The sequence below is a fragment of the Oncorhynchus nerka genome, linkage group LG14 (assembly GCF_034236695.1).
Source record: "Oncorhynchus nerka isolate Pitt River linkage group LG14, Oner_Uvic_2.0, whole genome shotgun sequence".
Lineage (NCBI taxonomy): Eukaryota > Metazoa > Chordata > Actinopteri > Salmoniformes > Salmonidae > Oncorhynchus > Oncorhynchus nerka.
This window is the reverse complement of record NC_088409.1, coordinates 24,895,192-24,914,726: the sequence shown is the minus strand read 5'-3', so window position 1 is coordinate 24,914,726 and position 19,535 is coordinate 24,895,192. Positions and strand designations below refer to the sequence as shown.

Below are 19,535 nucleotides of genomic sequence, written 5' to 3'. Positions count from 1 at the left end.
AGGAGAGAGGGGCTGGGGCTGGGGAGGAGAGAGGAGAGAGAGAGAGAGGGGCTGGGGTTGTGAGGAGAGGGGGCTGGGGTTGTGAGGAGGAGAGGGGCTGGGGTTGTGAGGAGAGAGGGGCTGGGGTTGTGAGGGAGAGAGGAGGGGCTGGGGTTGTGAGGAGGAGAGAGGGCTGGGGTTGTGAGGAGAGAGGGGCTGGGGTTGTGAGGAGAGGAAAGAGGGGGCTGGGGTTGTGAGGAGAGAGGGGCTGGGGTTGTGAGGAGAGAGAGGGCTGGGGTTGTGAGGAGAGAGGGGCTGGGGTTGTGAGGAGAGGGGCTGGGGTTGTGAGGAGAGAGGGGCTGGGGTTGTGAGGAGAGAGGGGCTGGGGCTGTGAGGAGAGAGGGGCTGGGGCTGTGAGAGAGAGAGGGGCTGGGGTTGTGAGGAGAGAGGGGCTGGGGTTGTGAGGAGAGAGGGGCTGGGGTTGTGAGAGAGGAGAGAGGGGCTGGGGTTTGTGAGAGAGGAGAGAGGGGCTGGGGTTGTGAGGAGAGGGGCTGGGGTTTGAGGGAGAGAGGCTGGGGCTGAGGGGGCTGGGGATGAGGAGAGAGGAGAGAGGGGCTGGGGTTGTGAGAGAGAGAGGGGCTGGGGTTGTGAGGAGAGAGGGGCTGGGGTTGTGGAGGAGAGAGGGGCTGGGGTTGTGAGGAGAGAGGAGAGAGGGGCTGGGGTTGTGAGGAGAGAGGGAGGGGAGCTGGGAGAGGGCTGGGGTTGTGAGGAGGAGAGAGGGGCTGGGGTTGTGAGGAGAGAGGGCTGGGGATGTGAGGAGAGAGGGGCTGGGGATGTGAGGAGAGAGGGGCTGGGGTTGTGAGAGAGGGGCTGGGGTTGAGAGGGAGAGAGGGGCTGGGGTTGTGAGGAGAGAGGGCTGGGGTTGTGAGGAGAGAGGGGCTGGGGTTGTGAGAGAGAGGGGACAGGGTTGTGAGGAGAGAGGGCTGGGGAGAGGAGGGGGCTGGGGTTGTGAGGAGAGAGGGGCTGGGGTTGAGGAGAGAGGGGCTGGGGAGAGGAGAGAGGGGCTGGGGTTGTGAGGAGAGAGGGCTGGGGTTGTGAGGAGAGAGGGGCTGGGGTTGAGGAGGAAAGAGGGCTGGGGTTGTGAGGAGAGAGGGGCTGGGGTTGTGAGGAGAGAGGGGCTGGGGTTGTGAGGAGGAGAGAGGGGCTGGGGTTGTGAGGAGAGAGGAGAGAGGGGCTGGGGTTGTGAGGAGAGAGGAGAGGGGCTGGGGTTGTGAGGAGAGAGGGGCTGGGGTTGTGAGAGGGAGAGAGGGGAGAGGGGCTGGGGTTGTGGAGGAGAGAGGGGCTGGGGTTGTGAGGAGAGAGGGGCTGGGGTTGTGAGGAGAGAGGGCTGGGGTTGTGAGGAGAGAGGAGGAGGGGCTGGGGTTGTGGGGAGAGAGGGGCTGGGGTTGTGAGAGAGAGAGGGGGGTTGTGAGGAGAGAGGAGAGAGGGGCTGGGGTTGGGGGAGAGGAGAGAGGGGCTGGGGTTGTGAGGAGAGAGAGGGCTGGGGTTGTGGGGAGAGGGGCTGGGGTTGTGAGGGAGAGAGGGGCTGGGGTTGTGAGGAGAGAGGGGCTGGGGTTGTGAGAGAGAGGGGCTGGGGTTGTGAGGAGAGAGGGGCTGGGGTTGTGAGGAGAGGGGCTGGGGAGGAGAGAGGGGCTGGGGTTGTGAGGAGAGAGGGGCTGGGGTTGTGAGGGAGAGAGGGGCTGGGGTTGTGAGGAGAGAGGGGCTGGGGTTGTGGGAGGAGAGAGGGGCTGGGGTTGTGAGGAGAGAGGGCTGGGGTTGTGAGGAGAGAGGGGCTGGGGTTGTGAGGGGGGCTGGGGTTGTGAGGAGAGAGGAGAGAGGGGCTGGGGTTGTGAGGAGAGAGGGGCTGGGGTTGTGAGGAGAGAGGAGAGAGGGGCTGGGGTTGGAGGAGAGAGAGAGAGGGGCTGGGGTTGTGAGGAGGAGAGGGGCTGGGGTTGTGAGGAGAGGAGAGAGGGGCTGGGTTGTGAGGGAGGAGAGAGGGGCTGGGGTTGTGAGGAGAGAGGAGAGAGGGGCTGGGGTTGTGAGGAGAGAGAGAGGGGCTGGGGATGTGAGGAGAGGGGCTGGGGATGTGAGGAGAGAGGGGCTGGGGATGTGAGGAGAGAGGGGCTGGGGATGTGAGGAGAGAGGGGCTGGGGATGTGAGGAGAGAGGGCTGGGGATGGAGGAGAGAGGGGCTGGGGATGTGAGGAGAGAGGGGCTGGGGATGTGAGGAGAGAGGGGGGTGGGGCTGGGGAGGAGAGGGGGCTGGGGATGTGAGGAGAGGGGCTGGGGATGTGAGGAGAGGGGGCTGGGGATGTGAGGAGAGAGAGGGGCTGGGGATGTGAGGAGAGGGGGCTGGGGATGTGAGGGAGAGGGGGCTGGGGATGTGAGGAGAGAGGGGCTGGGGATGTGGAGGAGAGGGGCTGGGGATGTGAGGAGAGAGGGGCTGGGGATGTGAGGAGAGAGGGGCTGGGGATGTGAGGAGAGGGGGCTGGGATGTGAGGAGAGAGGGCTGGGGATGTGAGGAAGAGGGGCTGGGGATGTGAGGAGAGAGGGGCTGGGGTTGTGAGAGATGGGCTGGGGATGTGAGGAAAGGGGCTGGGGATGGAAAAAGGGGCTGGGGATGTGAGGAAAAGGGGCTGGGGATGTGAGGAGAGGGGGCTGGGGTTGGAGGAGAGGGGGCTGGGGATGTGAGGAGAGGGGCTGGGGATGTGAGGAGAGAGGGGCTGGGGATGTGAGGAGAGAAGGGCTGGGGATGTGAGGAGAGAGGGGCTGGGGATGTGAGGAGAGAGGGGCTGGGGATGTGAGGAGAGAGGGGCTGGGGTTGTGGGAGGAGAGAGGGGCTGGGGTTGTGAGGAGAGAGGGGCTGGGGATGTGAGGAGAGAGGGGCTGGGATGTGAGGAGAGGGGTGCTGGGGATGAGAGGAAAGGGGGCTGGGGGTGTGAGGAGAGAGGGGCTGGGGTTGTGGGAGAGGGGGCTGGGGATGTGAGGAGAGAGGGGCTGGGGATGTGAGGAAAGGGGGCTGGGGATGTCAGGAGAGAGGGGCTGGGGTTGTGAGGAGGGGGGATGTAAGGAGGGAGAGGGTTGTGGGGAGAGAGGTGCTGGGGTTGACACGAGAGAGGGCCTGGGGTTGTGGGGAGGGGGGTTGTAAGGAGGGAGAGGGTTGTGAGGAGGGGGAGGGTTGTGAGTAGAGAGGGGGTTGTGAGGAGAGAGGGGGTTGTGATGAGAGAGGGGTCGTGGAGGAGAGAGGGGGATGTGAGGAAAGGGGAGGTTGTGAGGAGAGAGGGGTTTGTGGGGAGAGAGGGGGTTAGAGAGAGGGGTTGGGGGTGAGGGAAATTAAGAGAGTGAAAGACAGAGGGAGCGAGAGAGTTTACATTGTTTTGGCAATGTAAACATATGTTTCCTATTCCAATGAAGCCCTTAAATTGAATTGAATTGAGATGGGGGAGGGGAGAAGAATAAACAGACTGACCAAAGATGACCTTTTAAAAAGGGAGTTCAGTTTATGGGGGGAAAGGAGAGGGTGAGATGGGAGAGGGGGGGGGGGGTTGTGGGTTATAAAAACTATGTAGTATAGTAGCTCCCTGTTATACCATACAAACCTGCCCTTTATACAGACACAGAGAGAGAGAGAGAGAGAGAGAGAGAGAGAGAGAGAGAGAGAGAGAGAGAGGGTAGAGGGAAAGCAAGAGGTACAGATGAACGAGAGAAAGAGGTAGAGCGACGGTGCAAGCAAAGGAATGGAAGAAGGATAGTTCATTGACTCGCCCAGGGGAGGTGTGTGACTGAGAAAACAGACATGGAAACACACAGGCCAACTTTCAAAATAAAAGCCACACTACACTCTTTATGATGATGTAATTTAAAGAGAGCAGACCTGTGGAGTGCCACACTAAAATAGACTCACAGACATCAGAACACTTTAGCAAACACCCCCAACTGTAATGCATATAAACACAATGGAGATACAGACTGAACAGTTACCCAGGCTAGAACCCCAAACATAGGGTACATACAGACCTAACCAAGGCTAGAACCCCAAACATAGGGTACATACAGGCCTAACCCAGGCTAGAACCCCAAGCATACGGTACATACAGGCCTAACCCAGGCTAGAACCCCAAACATAGGGTACATACAGGCCTAACCAACACACTATAAAAAAATGCTTATAGCTACTTGTTGGGTGGCCCGACCAACAAGTAACAGTTATAGATGTGAGTTATAGATCTGTCATTCTCATTGTAAGCAAGTCTAAAAAGCAGTAGATGTGTTCTATGTGGTCTATTTCTATACTTACCCTTCTTAAGTTTCGTTTTAGCATCTTTTATTTTGTTATGTACACCGGCTTCAAACAGCTGAAAATGCAATATTTTTGGTTATGGATGGTAGAATGATTCTCTACACAATACTTGCTTGTTTTGTCACAAACCGAAATTGGGCAAACTATTAGAATGTTTGCAACCAGGCAATGGCGGAGCGATTTCTGCACAGTGTATCTTTAAGTAACTGGTTCTACAGCCTTTTTAAGTTTACTCAACTTTTCGATCAAGGTGTTACCTGATCTTAACATTTTTTGTTGGCCAAAACATAGCTCCAACTTCTGAAAATGTACACAAAAATGTAGTCAACTTAAAATGATGTGTTTGCTCAACTTACCTCACATGTTCATTCATCTAGATATTATTATTTGGACTTAACTAAAAAAGGCTTTGAAACTAGTTACACCTTCATATAAAATATTTTCAACTGACACACATGATTACATTTCTACAGAAATGATTATTCAACACATCCTCATCAGGACTTTGAACTCTCAACCTCTTGGGACTGAGGACACAAAGCTTCCTGCTATGTCACCGTGTCTATGTCAATTACTGAGTTCATCTGTATTGCTACACTTTGCACTTCAAAGTAAATCTCAGCTCTGTTAAAAGTACTCAAGTAAAATTATTTTATTATCATAGCGACTAAGGAGAAACATAAAAATGAGTACTATGCAGGCCAACATTAGACTATTACTGAAATAAGTAACTCAAATCAATGATGAGAGAGTAGTCAGGTTAACTGATCACTGACACAGACATGGTGGAGGAGCAGGAAAATGGAATGCTGTGAACCAGAAGGTTGTGAGTTCAACCCCCAGTTGAGGACATGTTGAATATGAATTACTGTATAAATGAACAGGCACAAAATAATCATGTAAGTTTAAAACATTGTATGTTAAATGTAACACAGACCAGTTGCACAGACCTTCTTAATTAAGATGCCCAAATAATTATTTCTAGTTGAATGAACATGCAAAAATTTGAGCAAGCACATCATTTTGCGTAAATTGGAGCTAAGTTTGGGCCAACTAAAAGTGTTCATTTCAGGTAACACTTTGATTGAAAAGTGAATTAAACTTAAAAAGGCTGTGGAACCAGTTACTTCATAATAATTAGATGAAACAACTGGACTTTTTTTACAGTGCAGAACTCACCAGCAGACTGGTGAACAACACACGCTACCAAAAACCACCAACTGCCTCTCGGGGAAAGCCCTGGAGTGGGCCAACGCCATGTGGGGAGAAGGAGATGCGGCGCTGGACCATTTTGAGGATTTCACCTGCTGCTTCCGGGCAGTTTGCGACCACCCGCCCGAGGGTAGAGCGGCAGGTGAATGTCTCTTCCATCTGAGGCAGGAGATGAGGAGCGCCCAGGGGTTCGCAATGGACTTTCGAACCCTGGACACCGGCGCAGGATGGAACGACAGGGCCCTGATCGACTACTATCACTGCAGTTTGCGCGAGGACGTCCGTCAGGAGTTGGCCTGCAGGGACACCACCCTCACCTTGACCAGCTGGTGGACCTGTCCATTCGGCTGGATAACCTGCTGGCTACCCGCGGACATCCAGAGCGGGGTCTGTCGGTTCCATCCCCCAGCACCACCGCTCCGATGCCCATGGAGCTGGGAGGTGCTGCGCTCAGGGAGACCGGAGGAGGTTCCATCTCATGTACCATCTGTGGCCGCAGAGGTCACACTGCCGGTCGGTGCCAGGTTGGTTCCTCTGGGCGTCGAGGCAGCAGGCAGGGCACTCTGGCGTCACCCCGGGTGAGCCCAGGTGAGCCGGCACCATTCTCACCCAGAGCCCTCACCCAGAGTTTTCCCCGCATTCCCAGCATGAGGCACTCGTCGGTTCAGGCGCGGCTGGGAATTTTATAGACAGATCATTCACCCATAGTTTATGGATCTCCATTGTTCCAGTGGCTATGCCCTTCCCAGTTCAAGCCTTAGACAGTCAATCATTAGGGTCAGGGTTGATTAGGGAGGCCACCGCTCCTCTGAGCATGGTGATGCAGGGGGGGTCACAAGGAGAGAATCAGTCTCTTCCTCATTGACTCTCCTGCGTTTCCCGTGGTGCTAGGCCTGCACTGGTTAGCCTGTCATGACCCTACGGTTTCATGGCAACGGAGGGCTCTCACGGGGTGGTCGCGGGAGTGCTCGGGGAGGTGTTTAGGAGTTTCCATTGTGCTACTACGGTGGAAAGTCCAGACCAGGTCTCCACCATGCGCACATTCCCCCCGAATATGCCGATTTGGCTCTCGCCTTCTCCAAAAAGAAGGCGACTCAATTACCCCCCCCCCCCTTCGACGGGTGGGATTGTGCGATAAATCTCCTGGTAGACGCAGGACTTCCCAGGAGTCACGTGTATCCCCTGTCACAGGCGGAGATGGCGGCTATGGAAACATATGTCTCTGAGTCCCTGCGCCAGGGGTACATTCGGTCCTCAACTTCACCCGCCTCCTCGAGTTTATTTTTTGTGAAGAAGGAGGAAGGTCTGCGCCTGTGTATTGACTATCGAGGCCTAAACCAGATGACTGTGAGGTACAGTTACCCGCTACCTCTCATAGCCACAGCGATTGAGTCAATGCACGGGGCGCGCTTCTTTACCAAACTAGATCTCAGGAATGCTTTCAACCTGGTGCATATCTGGGAGGGAGATGAGTGGAAGACGGTGTTCAGTACTACCTCAGGGCATTATGAGTACCTCGTCATGCCGTACGGGTTGATGAATGCTCCATCAGTCTTCCGAGCCTTTGTAGACAAGATTTTCAGGGACCTGCACGGCCAGGGTGTAGTGGTGTATATTGATAACATTCTGATATACTCCGCTACACGCGCCGAGCATGTGTCCCTGGTGCGCAGGGTGCTTGGTCGACTGTTGGAACATGACCTGTACGTCAAGGCTGAGAAATGCCTGTTCTTCCAACAGGCCGTCTCCTTCCATACCTTAAGGGAACATTTTGACATTTGCTATATGGTTAGTGAGAAAGTCCACATTGCAAATGTACGGTCCCTTACTAGACGTCTGACAACGTTTCTCAAATTTGCGGACGGCGTCGGGCCGTGCGGCAGGGCCGGATCTTCCAGGAAGTCATCAAACGAACTCTCTCTGACTTTCGGTTTCTGTTTAATAAATTTTTCACATTTTGGTCATTTTTCCACTCTCCCGGTAAATCCCACAAGAGGGCGAATAGAATCATATTGCAAATGTACAAAACATCACCAATCACGACGTGGCCTTATCTCCTAAACGGAAAAGATTTCAAAGACGAAACTTGGTGAGCATAGGTTTGGCATAATGGGCAGTTGGCCCCAAACAAGATGGCGTCTAGGCCTCAACGTTTTTTGAGTTATGGACATTTTTCTGGGATTAAAGGTCAAAAATGAAAATAGAGCAATAATTCTTCATGTCAAAGTTAATGAACCTACGGTGTCAATAAAAAAAGAACCAGCCATTTATCTATCGTAATTTAAGAGAAATCGTACAATGTCAAATTGGTGATGTTCAAAAATAGGTTGTTTAAAAAAAAGTTACAGATCCAGTTGCAGCGTGTTCATACGAACCTTTTTAAAGTGTGCTTCGGAGCTCTGTGAGATTTCTGTGATTTTCTGTGATTTTCTGAAATAACACACACTCACTAAACCCTCCGTAAATAAGTCAGTTCTTAACATAAAGACTTAAAACTCAAAATTCTATAAGTGCCTACCCCAATGAGGATATGTGTTCACTTTCAGCTTCCTGTGTAAACCGAAAGTGCCTTAAAATGGTGTCATAGGTGCTATTTTGAAGGGTTAAAAAGGTCTGAACTTCATATGTGTGATTCAGCAACCCTCATGAACTGTAAATCAGTAATTTTTCCCAACAGATGTCAAAGAAAAGCTCTCTTACACACACACACACACACACACACACACACACACACACACACACACACACACACACAGCAAGGATGGAGTGAAAAGTGCGGTGCTTAAAGACTCTCAGAGCCTGCAATGGTATTACTATAATCTCTAGGCTGTGCCGAGTTCAACGAGATGCCCCACTTGACCGTAGCTCGCTCTGAGTGCAGCGACCGTGAAAAAAGCAGGCCCAAAATGAAGCCTGGCCCTAAATGTCATTTTCTTTTGGGTGACAGTGAGAGAACCGTTAGGGTGAGAAGCACAATTCAACCTCAGGTACATTCCTGAGGTCCTCCCGATCTGTGCAAGCCTAACCTTGACCGTGTGGCATTAACCCTTAACAGTAAATCTGTGTTTTTTGATCTCACAGATTACAATGACTTTTCTGCCCATAGGAATACATTGCCTGCTCCTCTAAAGTCAACCTGAAGCCTATGTGGGTTATGAATGCCCTATGAACCTGTCTTCGATGACAGTCCATCAGGCCACTATGAGGTCTACCTGTGTCGATTCTAAGCTTCCTGAAGCAACCGGAAGTGGTTAAAATCACCCTACCTGATGTTTGATAGAAATAGTGAATTCAACCCTGTGTAAATCAGTCAGTTCTTAACGTATAGACTTATAGACTGTAAAAGCATACCCCAATGAGGATATGTGTTTACTTTTAGCTTCCTATGCCAACCGAAAGTTCCATAATTGGTGTCATAGGGTCTGTTGCGAAGGGTTAAAAAAGTCAGATCTTTCCAAAACTTTATATGTGCGATTAGGCAACCCTTATGAACTGTAAATCAGTCATTTTCCCATAAAATTTCCAAGAAAAACTCACATACACACACACAGCTTGGACAGAGGGACACAGTGTGGTGCGTAGAGACATGCAATAGTTACCTTTGTTCAAACAATTAAAGAACCGTCAGACCTAGAGTTCTGAAACTTTAGAAACCTGTTCTAGAATTCAGGTCGATAGTGTGTGGTGTGTTATGTGGCTCTAGAAGGTTCTCGGACAGAGAAACAACCTCGTACATTTACAATGACTTCAATTCATTTTGACCATTACGAAAATGACAACATTTTAAAAAGTCCCCGGGTCGCAAGACTAGGTGCATTGAAACCGGCTTACCCGTTCCACAACGGCCGTGGTCGCACCTGTCGGTGGATTTCCTTACCGATCTTCCTCCCTCATAGGGTAAAACCACGATCCTGGTCGTTGTGGACCGTTTTTTTAAGTCCTGCCGTCTCCTCCCTCTGCCCGGTCTCCCTACGGCCCTACAGACTGTGGAGGCCTTGTTTACGCACGTCTTCCGGCACTACGGGGTGCCTGAGGATAGTGTCTGATCAGGGTCCCCAGTTCACTTCGAAGGTCTGGAGGGCATTCATGGAACGTCTGGGGGTCTCGATCAGCCTTACCTCTGGTTTTCACCCCGAGAGTAACGGGCAGGTGGAGAGAGTGAACCAGGATGTGGGCAAGTTTCTGAGGTCTTATTGCCAGGACCGGCCGGGGGAGTGGGTGGCGATCGTGTCCTGGGCAGAGATGGCCCAGAACTCGCTCTGCCACTCCTCCACTAACCTCTCCCCATTCCAGTGCGTACTGGGGTACCAGCTGTTTCTGGCGCCTTGGAATCGGAGTCAGATCGAGGCTTCTGTGGTGGACGACTGCTTCAGGCGCGCGGAGGCGACATGGGACGACGCTCATGTTCACCTTCAGCAGGCCGTGCTGCGCCAGAAAGCCAGCGCAGACTGTCACTGCAGTGAGGCCCCGGTGTTTGCACCAGGGGACCGGGTATGGCTCTCGACCCGAAACCTGCCCCTCCGCTTGCCCTGCCGTAAGTTGGGGCCGCAGTTTGTGGGGCCATAAAGTCCTGAGGAGACTGAACGAGGTTAGTTACAGGTTACAACTTTCCCCCGATTATCGTATTAACCCCTCGTTCCATTTGTCTCTTCTCAGGCCGGTGGTGGCTGGCTCGCTCCAGGAGTCTGAGGTGCGGGAGGTTCCTCCGCCCCCTATGGACATCGAGGGGGCCCCGGCTTATTCCGTTCACTCCATACTGGATTCAAGGCGTAGGGCTTTGTGGCAGCAAGTACTTTGTACTTGTTTGTGTGTACTTTGTGCTGCCTCACTTGTTCTTTGGGCATTTGTTTTCGTGACACGGTTGCGACCTGTTTTACTAATTGCCTGAGTAAAGTGTTTTGTCCACTCATCTCTGCTCTCCTGCGCCTGACTTCCATGCACAAGCTACACCCACCCATTGACACCAACACACAAAGTCATACATACACACACACACACACACACACACACACACACACACACACACACACACACACACACACACACACACACACACACACACACACACACACACACACACACACACACACACACACACACACACTCTCTCATATGTTTCAAAGACTGTCCGTCGCATCACCAAGACCCCTTCACCCCTCTCTCCTACTCCCGCCACCTTAACCCCCTACTCTCCACTCTCCACTCAAATCATCCCATTTTCATCCACATCCTCCTGTACCCCCTCCCCGGCTCTTCACCCTCACCACCAAACCACCCTCCCCTCCTCCTCTCCTGCTCTTCCGCTCCCATTTTCAGCTGGTTTATATGGGTCTGTACCACAGGCTGTCTGACCATGGATCGTCATGACAACTGACTGTAAACATTTATGCAGCCAAACCCCGTCCACATTCAGATTCCTCTCTCTATTCAACCACACTATCGGCTCGCAATGCTCTTGCTGCTATGTGTGTGTGTGTGTGTGTGTTTGTGTGTACTGCTACTGAATGATGTATGTATTCGGGATGACAGGTCAGTGGAGTTGACAGCACAGTGTTACGTGTGTTACAGATGAATGGCAGCCTGACCACAGACGTGTGTTAAGTATGGAGACTACATATGGCTCTGATTTATGGCATTTCAAATGGACCACTGTCTCTCTATCACAGCTTCTCTCTCTCTCACCCACACACACACACGTTTTATACTTATACCATCTACCAATCTTTCTACCACTCACTCCCATCATTTTATCTTGTCCACTTCTTTATCTGCTCTCCTCTTCATCTCTTGTTGTCTTCACATGTCTGCAGTGGCCTCTTGGCTTATACTTTGGTCCTCTCTGGTAGTCCGTGCAATGATGACCACAGTAGGCTGTTTCTCTAGTATTCATTGAATTACAAGGCTTCTCGCTCTACCCCCCCCCCCCCCCCCCTCCATTTCTCTTGCTCTCTGACTCACCTCCATCATGTTCTGTTCCCATCTCTATCTGTCCCTAGTGCGGTATGGGGGTGGAAGAGAGTGGGAGTGAGAAAGGAAGACAGAGAAGGAAAGAGATATAATGGACAGCAAGAGGGAGGGAAAGAGAGAGGGACCAATGAGAGAAACAGAAAGAGACATTGGGAGAAGAGAAAGTGTGTAGGAGAAGGACTGGGAAGAGGATAGGAGAGGAGAGACTGGGAGAAGAGAGATTGTGTAGGAGAAGGACTGGGGAGAGGAGAGAGAGAGAGAAGAGAAGGAATTCCCCAGCTATCCCCCCATACACACACCTGTGTTCTACATCTCAGTAAAACATAACAGAGCAACTAACAGTACTGGTATGCCTGGTTACCACACTGGGGAGGCCTGCTCAAACCATCAACATCACACACACACAGTCAATACATGCATGTCTCAAACAGGTAATGAAGTGTAGTACAGACTAACCACAAACAGCGTCTGACTACGGTGACTTCAATGCATTCCTTCCTCATTCATTCCTCAGGATCAGCAGGAGGAGACAGACGTGGCCTGAACAGACAGCAGTATGGTGTTGTACTGGACTGGTACATGGCCTGAACAGACAGCAGTGTTGTGTTGTGCTGGACTGGTACATGGCCTGAACAGACAGCAGTGTTGTGTTGTGCTGGACTTGTACATGGCCTGAACAGACAGCAGTGTTGTGTTGTGCTGGACTGGTACATGGCCTGAACAGACAGCAGTGTTGTGTTGTGCTGGACTGGTACATGGCGTGAACAGACAGCAGTGTTGTGTTGTGCTGGACTTGTACATGGCCTGAACAGACAGCAGTGTTGTGTTGTGCTGGACTGGTACATGGTCTCCCTCAGATCATTTTGACATCATACAGGGATCCCACTTCCCACTCAGACAGGAACACCTTCCTAATATTGAGTTGCACCCCCCTTTGCCCTCAGAAAAGCCTCAATTCGTCAGGTCCTGGACTCTACAAGGTGTCGAATGCATTCCATAGGGATGCTGGCCCATGTTGACTCCAATGCTTCCCACAGTTGTGTCAAGTTGGCTGGATGTCCTTTGGGTGGTGGAACATTATTGATAAACACAGAAAAATGTTGAGTGTGAAAACCCCAGCATCATTGCAGTTCTTGACACTCAAACCGGTGTGCCTGGCACCTACTACCATACCCTGTTCAAAGGCACTTAAATATTTTGTCTTGCCCATTCAAACTATGAATGGCACACATACACAATCCACAATCCATGTCTCAATTGTCTCAAGGCCTAAAAATCCTTACTTAACCTGCCTCCCCTTCATCTGCACTGATTGAAGTGGATTTAACAGGTGAAATCAATAAGGGATCATAACTTTCACCTGGATTCACCTGGTCAGTCTATCATGGAAAGAGCAGATGTTCTTAATGTTTTGTACACTCAGTGTATGGATTCATAGATCCAAAAAGCTACTTCTAAACACCCCACCTTTAAGTAAGATGTCTACTGCCTACTTATTACAGTGTTATACACTGTGGACATACGTCTGAACAGTCCAGGATCATCATGGAGCTCAACTTGCTCTACTAGAGTGGGATGGAGAAATCTTACAGGGTCTAGCTTTACTGTATCATGCCTTGCAATAGATTACCGTGATTCTGCCCTTTTTTTAAAAATTCATTTTATTTCACCTTTATTTAACCAGGTAGGCTAGTCGAGAACAAGTTCTCATTTACAACTGTGACCTGGCCAAGATAAAGCAAAGCAGTGTGACACAGACAACAACACAGAGTTACACATGGAGTAAACAGTAGAAAAAAGAAAGTCTATATACAGTGTGTGCAACAGGCATGAGGAGGTAGGCAATAAATAGACCATAGGAGTGAATATGCCCTGTCTAATAATAGCATATCTTCATTATTTTCATGGCCACTCACTAACGTAGCAATTTACTCCCTGCTTATCGACTGTGTCAACACTCATTCCTGGTGAAACTATAATAGTATTTATTTTCTCTCCTCTCCTGCCATCCAACAGGAGTCAGTGAGTGAGGTGTGTTATGGTACAGGTAACATGCAGGGGTTGGGAGGTGGGGTAGTCGACATTAACAAGCGTGAAAATGAGTGTGGTTCGTCTGACGGAAATACCGTATTACTATAACTGGAGCTTCTAGGTGAATTCTGGAGAGATGGATATTACTGATAGAATTTAGTTCTAACCCTCCCACTGGCACCAGTGTAGCAATTCAGGGGAGGGGGTGGGGTTTGATCCAGCAACCAGCAGGAGAGAAGAAGCCCTACACATTGAGGAAGCTATGTAAGTTAATTACCATACTGTACAGTTACACCTTGCAGGAGGGCAAAAAAGGCCAGACTGCAGAATCCCACTTCTGCCACCAGTGTAGTGATTAATGTGGCAGTCAAAATGGAGTTTGAACCAGTAACCCTGTGGTTAGAGGTGAAAGTGGAAAACCTCTTGTGCCATAAAGGTCTAGACCCCATGGCAGTGGCTGGGCATTATCTCTCACATGATGTAGGCCTACAGGGAGGCTATATGTAGCTTTCTGAATATCCCTGCCTCAGACTTTGTACCTTAGAGAATGATGCCTGCAGTTGTTTCGGTGAATCACTTAAACTTCAAGTTCTTTGAGCTTTGAAACCTGGAGAAAAGCCATATTGTGTATAAATATAACACATGATTCATTATTCATGGTTGTTTGAAGATAAGGAGTGAGTCCACTGAGGGAGCTCCAGTAGGTAACCTGATTACCATATCATACAATTGGACAGGGGAGCAGCAGCAGGGGGGACCAGGGAAACAGCTGTATGCCCACACAGTAAATAGCTGGGCCAAGTCTCAGCATAGAGAATGACCCTGCACACTGTAGTGGTTATAGAGGTCTTTCAACTGGTTTACAGGATCGGGGTTTATGTTCTAGGACCTATGATGTACTGTAGGTGCATTAGCTGGCTGTGCCATAAAGTTCCAGAGACTTCTCTGCAGAGGTTGTCGGTCCTACAATGCCACTGGGATAACGAACACACACATGAATCTCGAACTAGAAAATGCCTAATTTTCATGAACATGTTTGTATAGGCTACTTAAAATTTCAAAATGCTGTCATTGAAGTGACTTTGTAAAGGGTAATGGTCGGGGTCAAGGATTTAAAGGTATTCGTGAGAAAAAAACAGCTCTAGAAAGGTTGAGATGATAGACAACGTGACAACTGGTTACAAACTTACCTTTGAGGAGAACTATGAACTTGAGGAGTAGCAGGTATTTGTGCAGCTCCATGTTGTAAAGGATGGAAGGGCTTCGTGTTATCTCTCTTTCTGTTCCGGATTTGGGCTTTAATTTCCCTAGAGTTCGTTTAAATTCAGTGCTCCGGCACGAGTCTTTCAACTCGATGTGTTCCCCAGGGATCCGTGAAAACCGTAAAAACACAGTTCCACTGGTATTGCTTGGGCGCGTTGTAATGTAACCGTGTTGTGTTGCTTCCGACAACCCTGCTTCACATATTATTCAGGGAAAAACAGACTACTTAGTTATTGTCTGCTGCTGTAACCACTATCAGGTTTAACGATATGTTGACAGCTTTTTAATGAATTAAACAGAGGTTGTTCTAGGTTTATTTTATTTTTGACAAACAGTAGCCTAAACTATCTAAATATTTGTGGGTCTGAATATGTGCCATAAATTATTACCTTAACCTGTGCGCAACTAACACCTCAAACGTCTAAACAACTAGTCAAAAACAACTCAACAACTGATTCTAGCTCAAAACCAACACCTGTCCCGAAGAAAAGTCCAATTTAGTTTCGTTAAACCCATAGGCCTAACTATCAGTCAGATAGTCTACTTGTCTATTGCTGAATGTTCCTCCTGGCTCGACTCTCCAAACATTATCCGATGAAGGTACCCATATTCATCTTTCAACCTAAACGTTGGAGGTTAATCAATGTTTGGGTTTTCTTGACAACTTTTCTGTTTCAATTTTCACACTTCTGGTTGGTTATATCCATCTTTTTCGTCGTTTTCCCTCATTTATAGCGATTGTATCCCTCTCTGGATAGTGGAGTTTTAATCCAAAGCAACAATCAATAGCGCTTTTATTCCAGCGCGTGGAGACCTTCCCTCCCTCGCGCGTCCCTCAAATCGACGTCTCTCTCAGCGCGCGCCTGGTTCGCATTTTGAAAACCCCAAACGACTTTCTCTCTCTCTCTTTATCTCTCTCTTTATCTCTATTTCTCTTTCTTTATCTCTCGTTCTCTCTCATTCTGTCTCTCAATTCATTTTGTTTCTCTCTCTCAATTAAATCTCTCTCAATTATATTTCTGTCTCTTTCTTTCTCTCAATTCAATTTAAGGGCTTTATTGGCATGGGAAACATATATTAACATTGCCAAAACAAGTGAAATAGATAATAAACAAAAGTGAAATAAACAATAAAAAATCAACAGTAAACATTACACTTGTTTCAAATGTCATATTATGTCTACATACAGTGTTGTAACAATAGTTATTTGTGGGTCTGTGTAATCTGAGGGAAATATGTGTCTCTAATATGGTCATATATTTGGCAGGAGGTTAGGAAGTGCATCTCAGTTTCCACATCATTTTGTGGGCAGTGAGCACATAGCCTTCTCTTGAGAGCCAGGTCTGCCTACGGCGGCCTTTCTCAATAACAAGGCTATGCTCACTGTGTCTGTACATAGTCAAAGATTTCCTTAATTTAGGGTCAGCCACTGTGGTCAGGTATTCTGCCACTGTGTACTCTCTGTTTAGGGCCACATAGCAATCTAGTCACTCTCTCTCTCTCTCTCTCTCTCTCACACACACACACACACACACACACACACACACACACACACACACACACACACACACACAGTGTCTCTGTCTGTCTGTCTGTCTAACTGTCATAAATACATTCAACTTCTGGATGATAACGAATCACAAAGTACTAGAGACCACTTTAAAGCTCTCTGAGGCCACCTAGTGATCTCTGGTCTCCTGGTTGAGAGTTGTGGATGTAGTTCACTCAACGTCCACAGGATTGCGCCAGTGCATCACTAATTCAGTCTCCCAAATGCAGTGTGTCAGCAAGCCACTTCGTTAGACTATTGAGACACACTCTAGGTTTGACCCACCTGATCACACTTAAAAGTGCTTTACTCAAATATTTATCACATTTCTTGATCCTCATGGTTTGTGAAATTCAATTTTTCCTTTGTGGAATTGTATTCCGTTACAGCTACGGACAAAGACATGAAGGCCTGTGCAGGTGGAACTGTTGCATACATAGGCAGAGCCCCTTTAATACGACAGTACAACTGTTGCATACATAGGCAGAGCCCCTTTAATACGACAGTACAGCTGTTGCATACATAGGCAGAGCCCCTTTAATACGACAGTACAACTGTTGCATACATAGGCAGAGCCCCTTTAATATGACAGTACAACTGTTGCATACATAGGCAGAGCCCCTTTAATACGACAGTACAACTGTTGCATACATAGGCAGAGCCCCTTTAATACGACAGTACAGCTGTTGCATACATAGGCAGAGCCCCTTTAATACGACAGTACAGCTGTTGCATACATAGGCAGAGCCCCTTTAATACGACAGTACAACTGTTGCATACATAGGCAGAGCCCCTTTAATACGACAGTACAACTATTGCATACATAGGCAGAGCCCCTTTAATACGACAGTACAACTGTTGCATACATAGGCAGAGCCCCTTTAATACGACAGTACAACTGTTGCATACATAGGCAGAGCCCCTTTAATATGACAGTACAACTGTTGCATACATAGGCAGAGCCCCTTTAATACGACAGTACAACTGTTGCATACATAGGCAGAGCCCCTTTAATACGACAGTACAGCTGTTGCATACATAGGCAGAGCCCCTTTAATACGACAGTACAGCTGTTGCATACATAGGCAGAGCCCCTTTAATACGACAGTACAACTGTTGCATACATAGGCAGAGCCCCTTTAATACGACAGTACAACTGTTGCATACATAGGCAGAGCCCCTTTAATACGACAGTACAGCTGTTGCATACATAGGCAGAGCCCCTTTAATACGACAGTACAACTGTTGCATACATAGGCAGAGCCCCTTTAATACGACAGTACAACTGTTGCATACATAGGCAGAGCCCCTTTAATACGACAGTACAACTGTTGCATACATAGGCAGAGCCCCTTTAATACGACAGTACAACTGTTGCATACATAGGCAGAGCCCCTTTACAGTTTTTCTCAGTCGCTTCGGTGCATTTCTTAGATCAAAAGTGCAATTCTTGAAACTACTTGTACAAATTCCAAATCATCTCGTCACTTGTGCACATCATTAAAGCAATTTCTTATTCCTTTTGAGCAAATTGCAATTGATAATGTACACGTGTCAGCTTTTTTCCACATTATCAATTGCTCATGTCATGTTGATCAAAATGTAGTAGATGGTTCTCTGTTGAATAGTCTTACCCCTCAAAACATCTAGGCATTAGTTCCTTGCATAAGCCATTACATGCAAAATTGTTGAACTATTTGTCATAAACTGTCAAGCATAGTTTTACACATTTCTATTAGACCTTTTGTACAAAAACGTGAATTGATGAATCGTGCAGGTGAAATTGACCCTCACTCATGAAGGAATGTAAAGTGTTAGTTCAACCAACAATCAACCAGTTGTCTAAATTTCTCAAAGGTGCATCTCATGAAGAATCAATTGGCAATATATAGACAGACCAAAAACACAGAGTTGCAATTTTCCAATAATGGATGGACCAGGAAATGAACAGGGTCAACAGCCAAGAGGAGGAGGAGGAAGAGGAGCAAGGATGCATGGTGGCAAAACAGAGGAAGAGGCAGAAGAGGACATAGGCTCCACCCGGCACAGCCAGAAGAGGACTGGCCATAGCCTGGCCACCCCTCATAGCCTGGTTCCTCTCCCCCCGGCACTGCCAGAAGAGGACTGGCCACCCCTCATAGCCTGGTTCCTCTCTACCCAGCACAGCCAGAAGAGGACTGGCCACCCCTCATAGCCTGGTTCCTCTCTACCCAGCACAGCCAGAAGAGGACTGGCCACCCCACATAGCCTGGTTCCTCTCCACCCAGCACAGCCAGAAGAGGACTGGCCACCCCACATAGCCTGGTTCCTCTCCACCCAGCACAGCCAGAAGAGGACTGGCCACCCCTCATAGCCTGGTTCCTCTCTACCCAGCACAGCCAGAAGAGGACTGGCCACCCCTCATAGCCTGGTTCCTCTCTACCCAGCACAGCCAGAAGATGACTGGCCACCCCTCATAGCCTGGTTCCTCTCTACCCAGCACAGCCAGAAGAGGACTGGCCACCCCTCATAGCCTGGTTCCTCTCTACCCAGCACTGCCAGAAGAGGACTGGCCACCCCTCATAGCCTGGTTCCTCTCTACCCAGCACAGCCAGAAGAGGACTGGCCACCCCTCATAGCCTGGTTCCTCTCTACCCAGCACTGCCAGAAGAGGACTGGCCACCCCTCATAGCCTGGTTCCTCTCTACCCAGCACAGCCAGAAGAGGACTGGCCACCCCTCATAGCCTGATTCCTCTCTACCCAGCACAGCCAGAAGAGGACTGGCCACCCCTCATAGCCTGGTTCCTCTCCCCCCGGCACTGCCAGAAGAGGACTGGCCACCCCACATAGCCTGGTTCCTCTCTACCCAGCACAGCCAGAAGAGGACTGGCCACCCCTCATAGCCTGGTTCCTCTCTACCCAGCACAGCCAGAAGAGGACTGGCCACCCCTCATAGCCTGGTTCCTCTCTACCCAGCACAGCCAGAAGAGGACTGGCCACCCCACATAGCCTGGTTCCTCTCTACCCGGCACAGCCAGAAGAGGACTGGCCACCCCACATAGCCTGGTTCCTCTCTACCCAGCACAGCCAGAAGAGGACTGGCCACCCCTCATAGCCTGGTTCCTCTCTACCCAGCACAGCCAGAAGAGGACTGGCCACCCCTCATAGCCTGGTTCCTCTCTACCCAGCACAGCCAGAAGAGGACTGGCCACCCCA

The 19,535-nt window shown here is 49.5% G+C and overlaps 1 protein-coding gene across 2 annotated transcripts in view; it reads right to left on the bottom strand.

Annotated features, from left to right (window-relative positions):
* Nucleotides 1–15,608, bottom strand: part of itga10 (integrin, alpha 10) — an 81,788-nt gene extending 66,180 nt beyond the window's left edge. Inside the window, exon 1 of one of the 2 annotated variants that reach the window (XR_010465744.1) lies at nucleotides 14,718–15,608. Coding sequence is in view for 1 of the 2 variants with exons in the window: in XM_065027824.1 (XP_064883896.1) it covers nucleotides 14,718–14,769 (52 nt within the window). In the remaining variant the exon portion in view is untranslated. The remainder of the gene's footprint in view (nucleotides 1–14,717) is intronic. The other variant, XM_065027824.1, reaches the window with a different exon arrangement.
* Nucleotides 15,609–19,535: the final 3,927 nt, after the last annotated feature.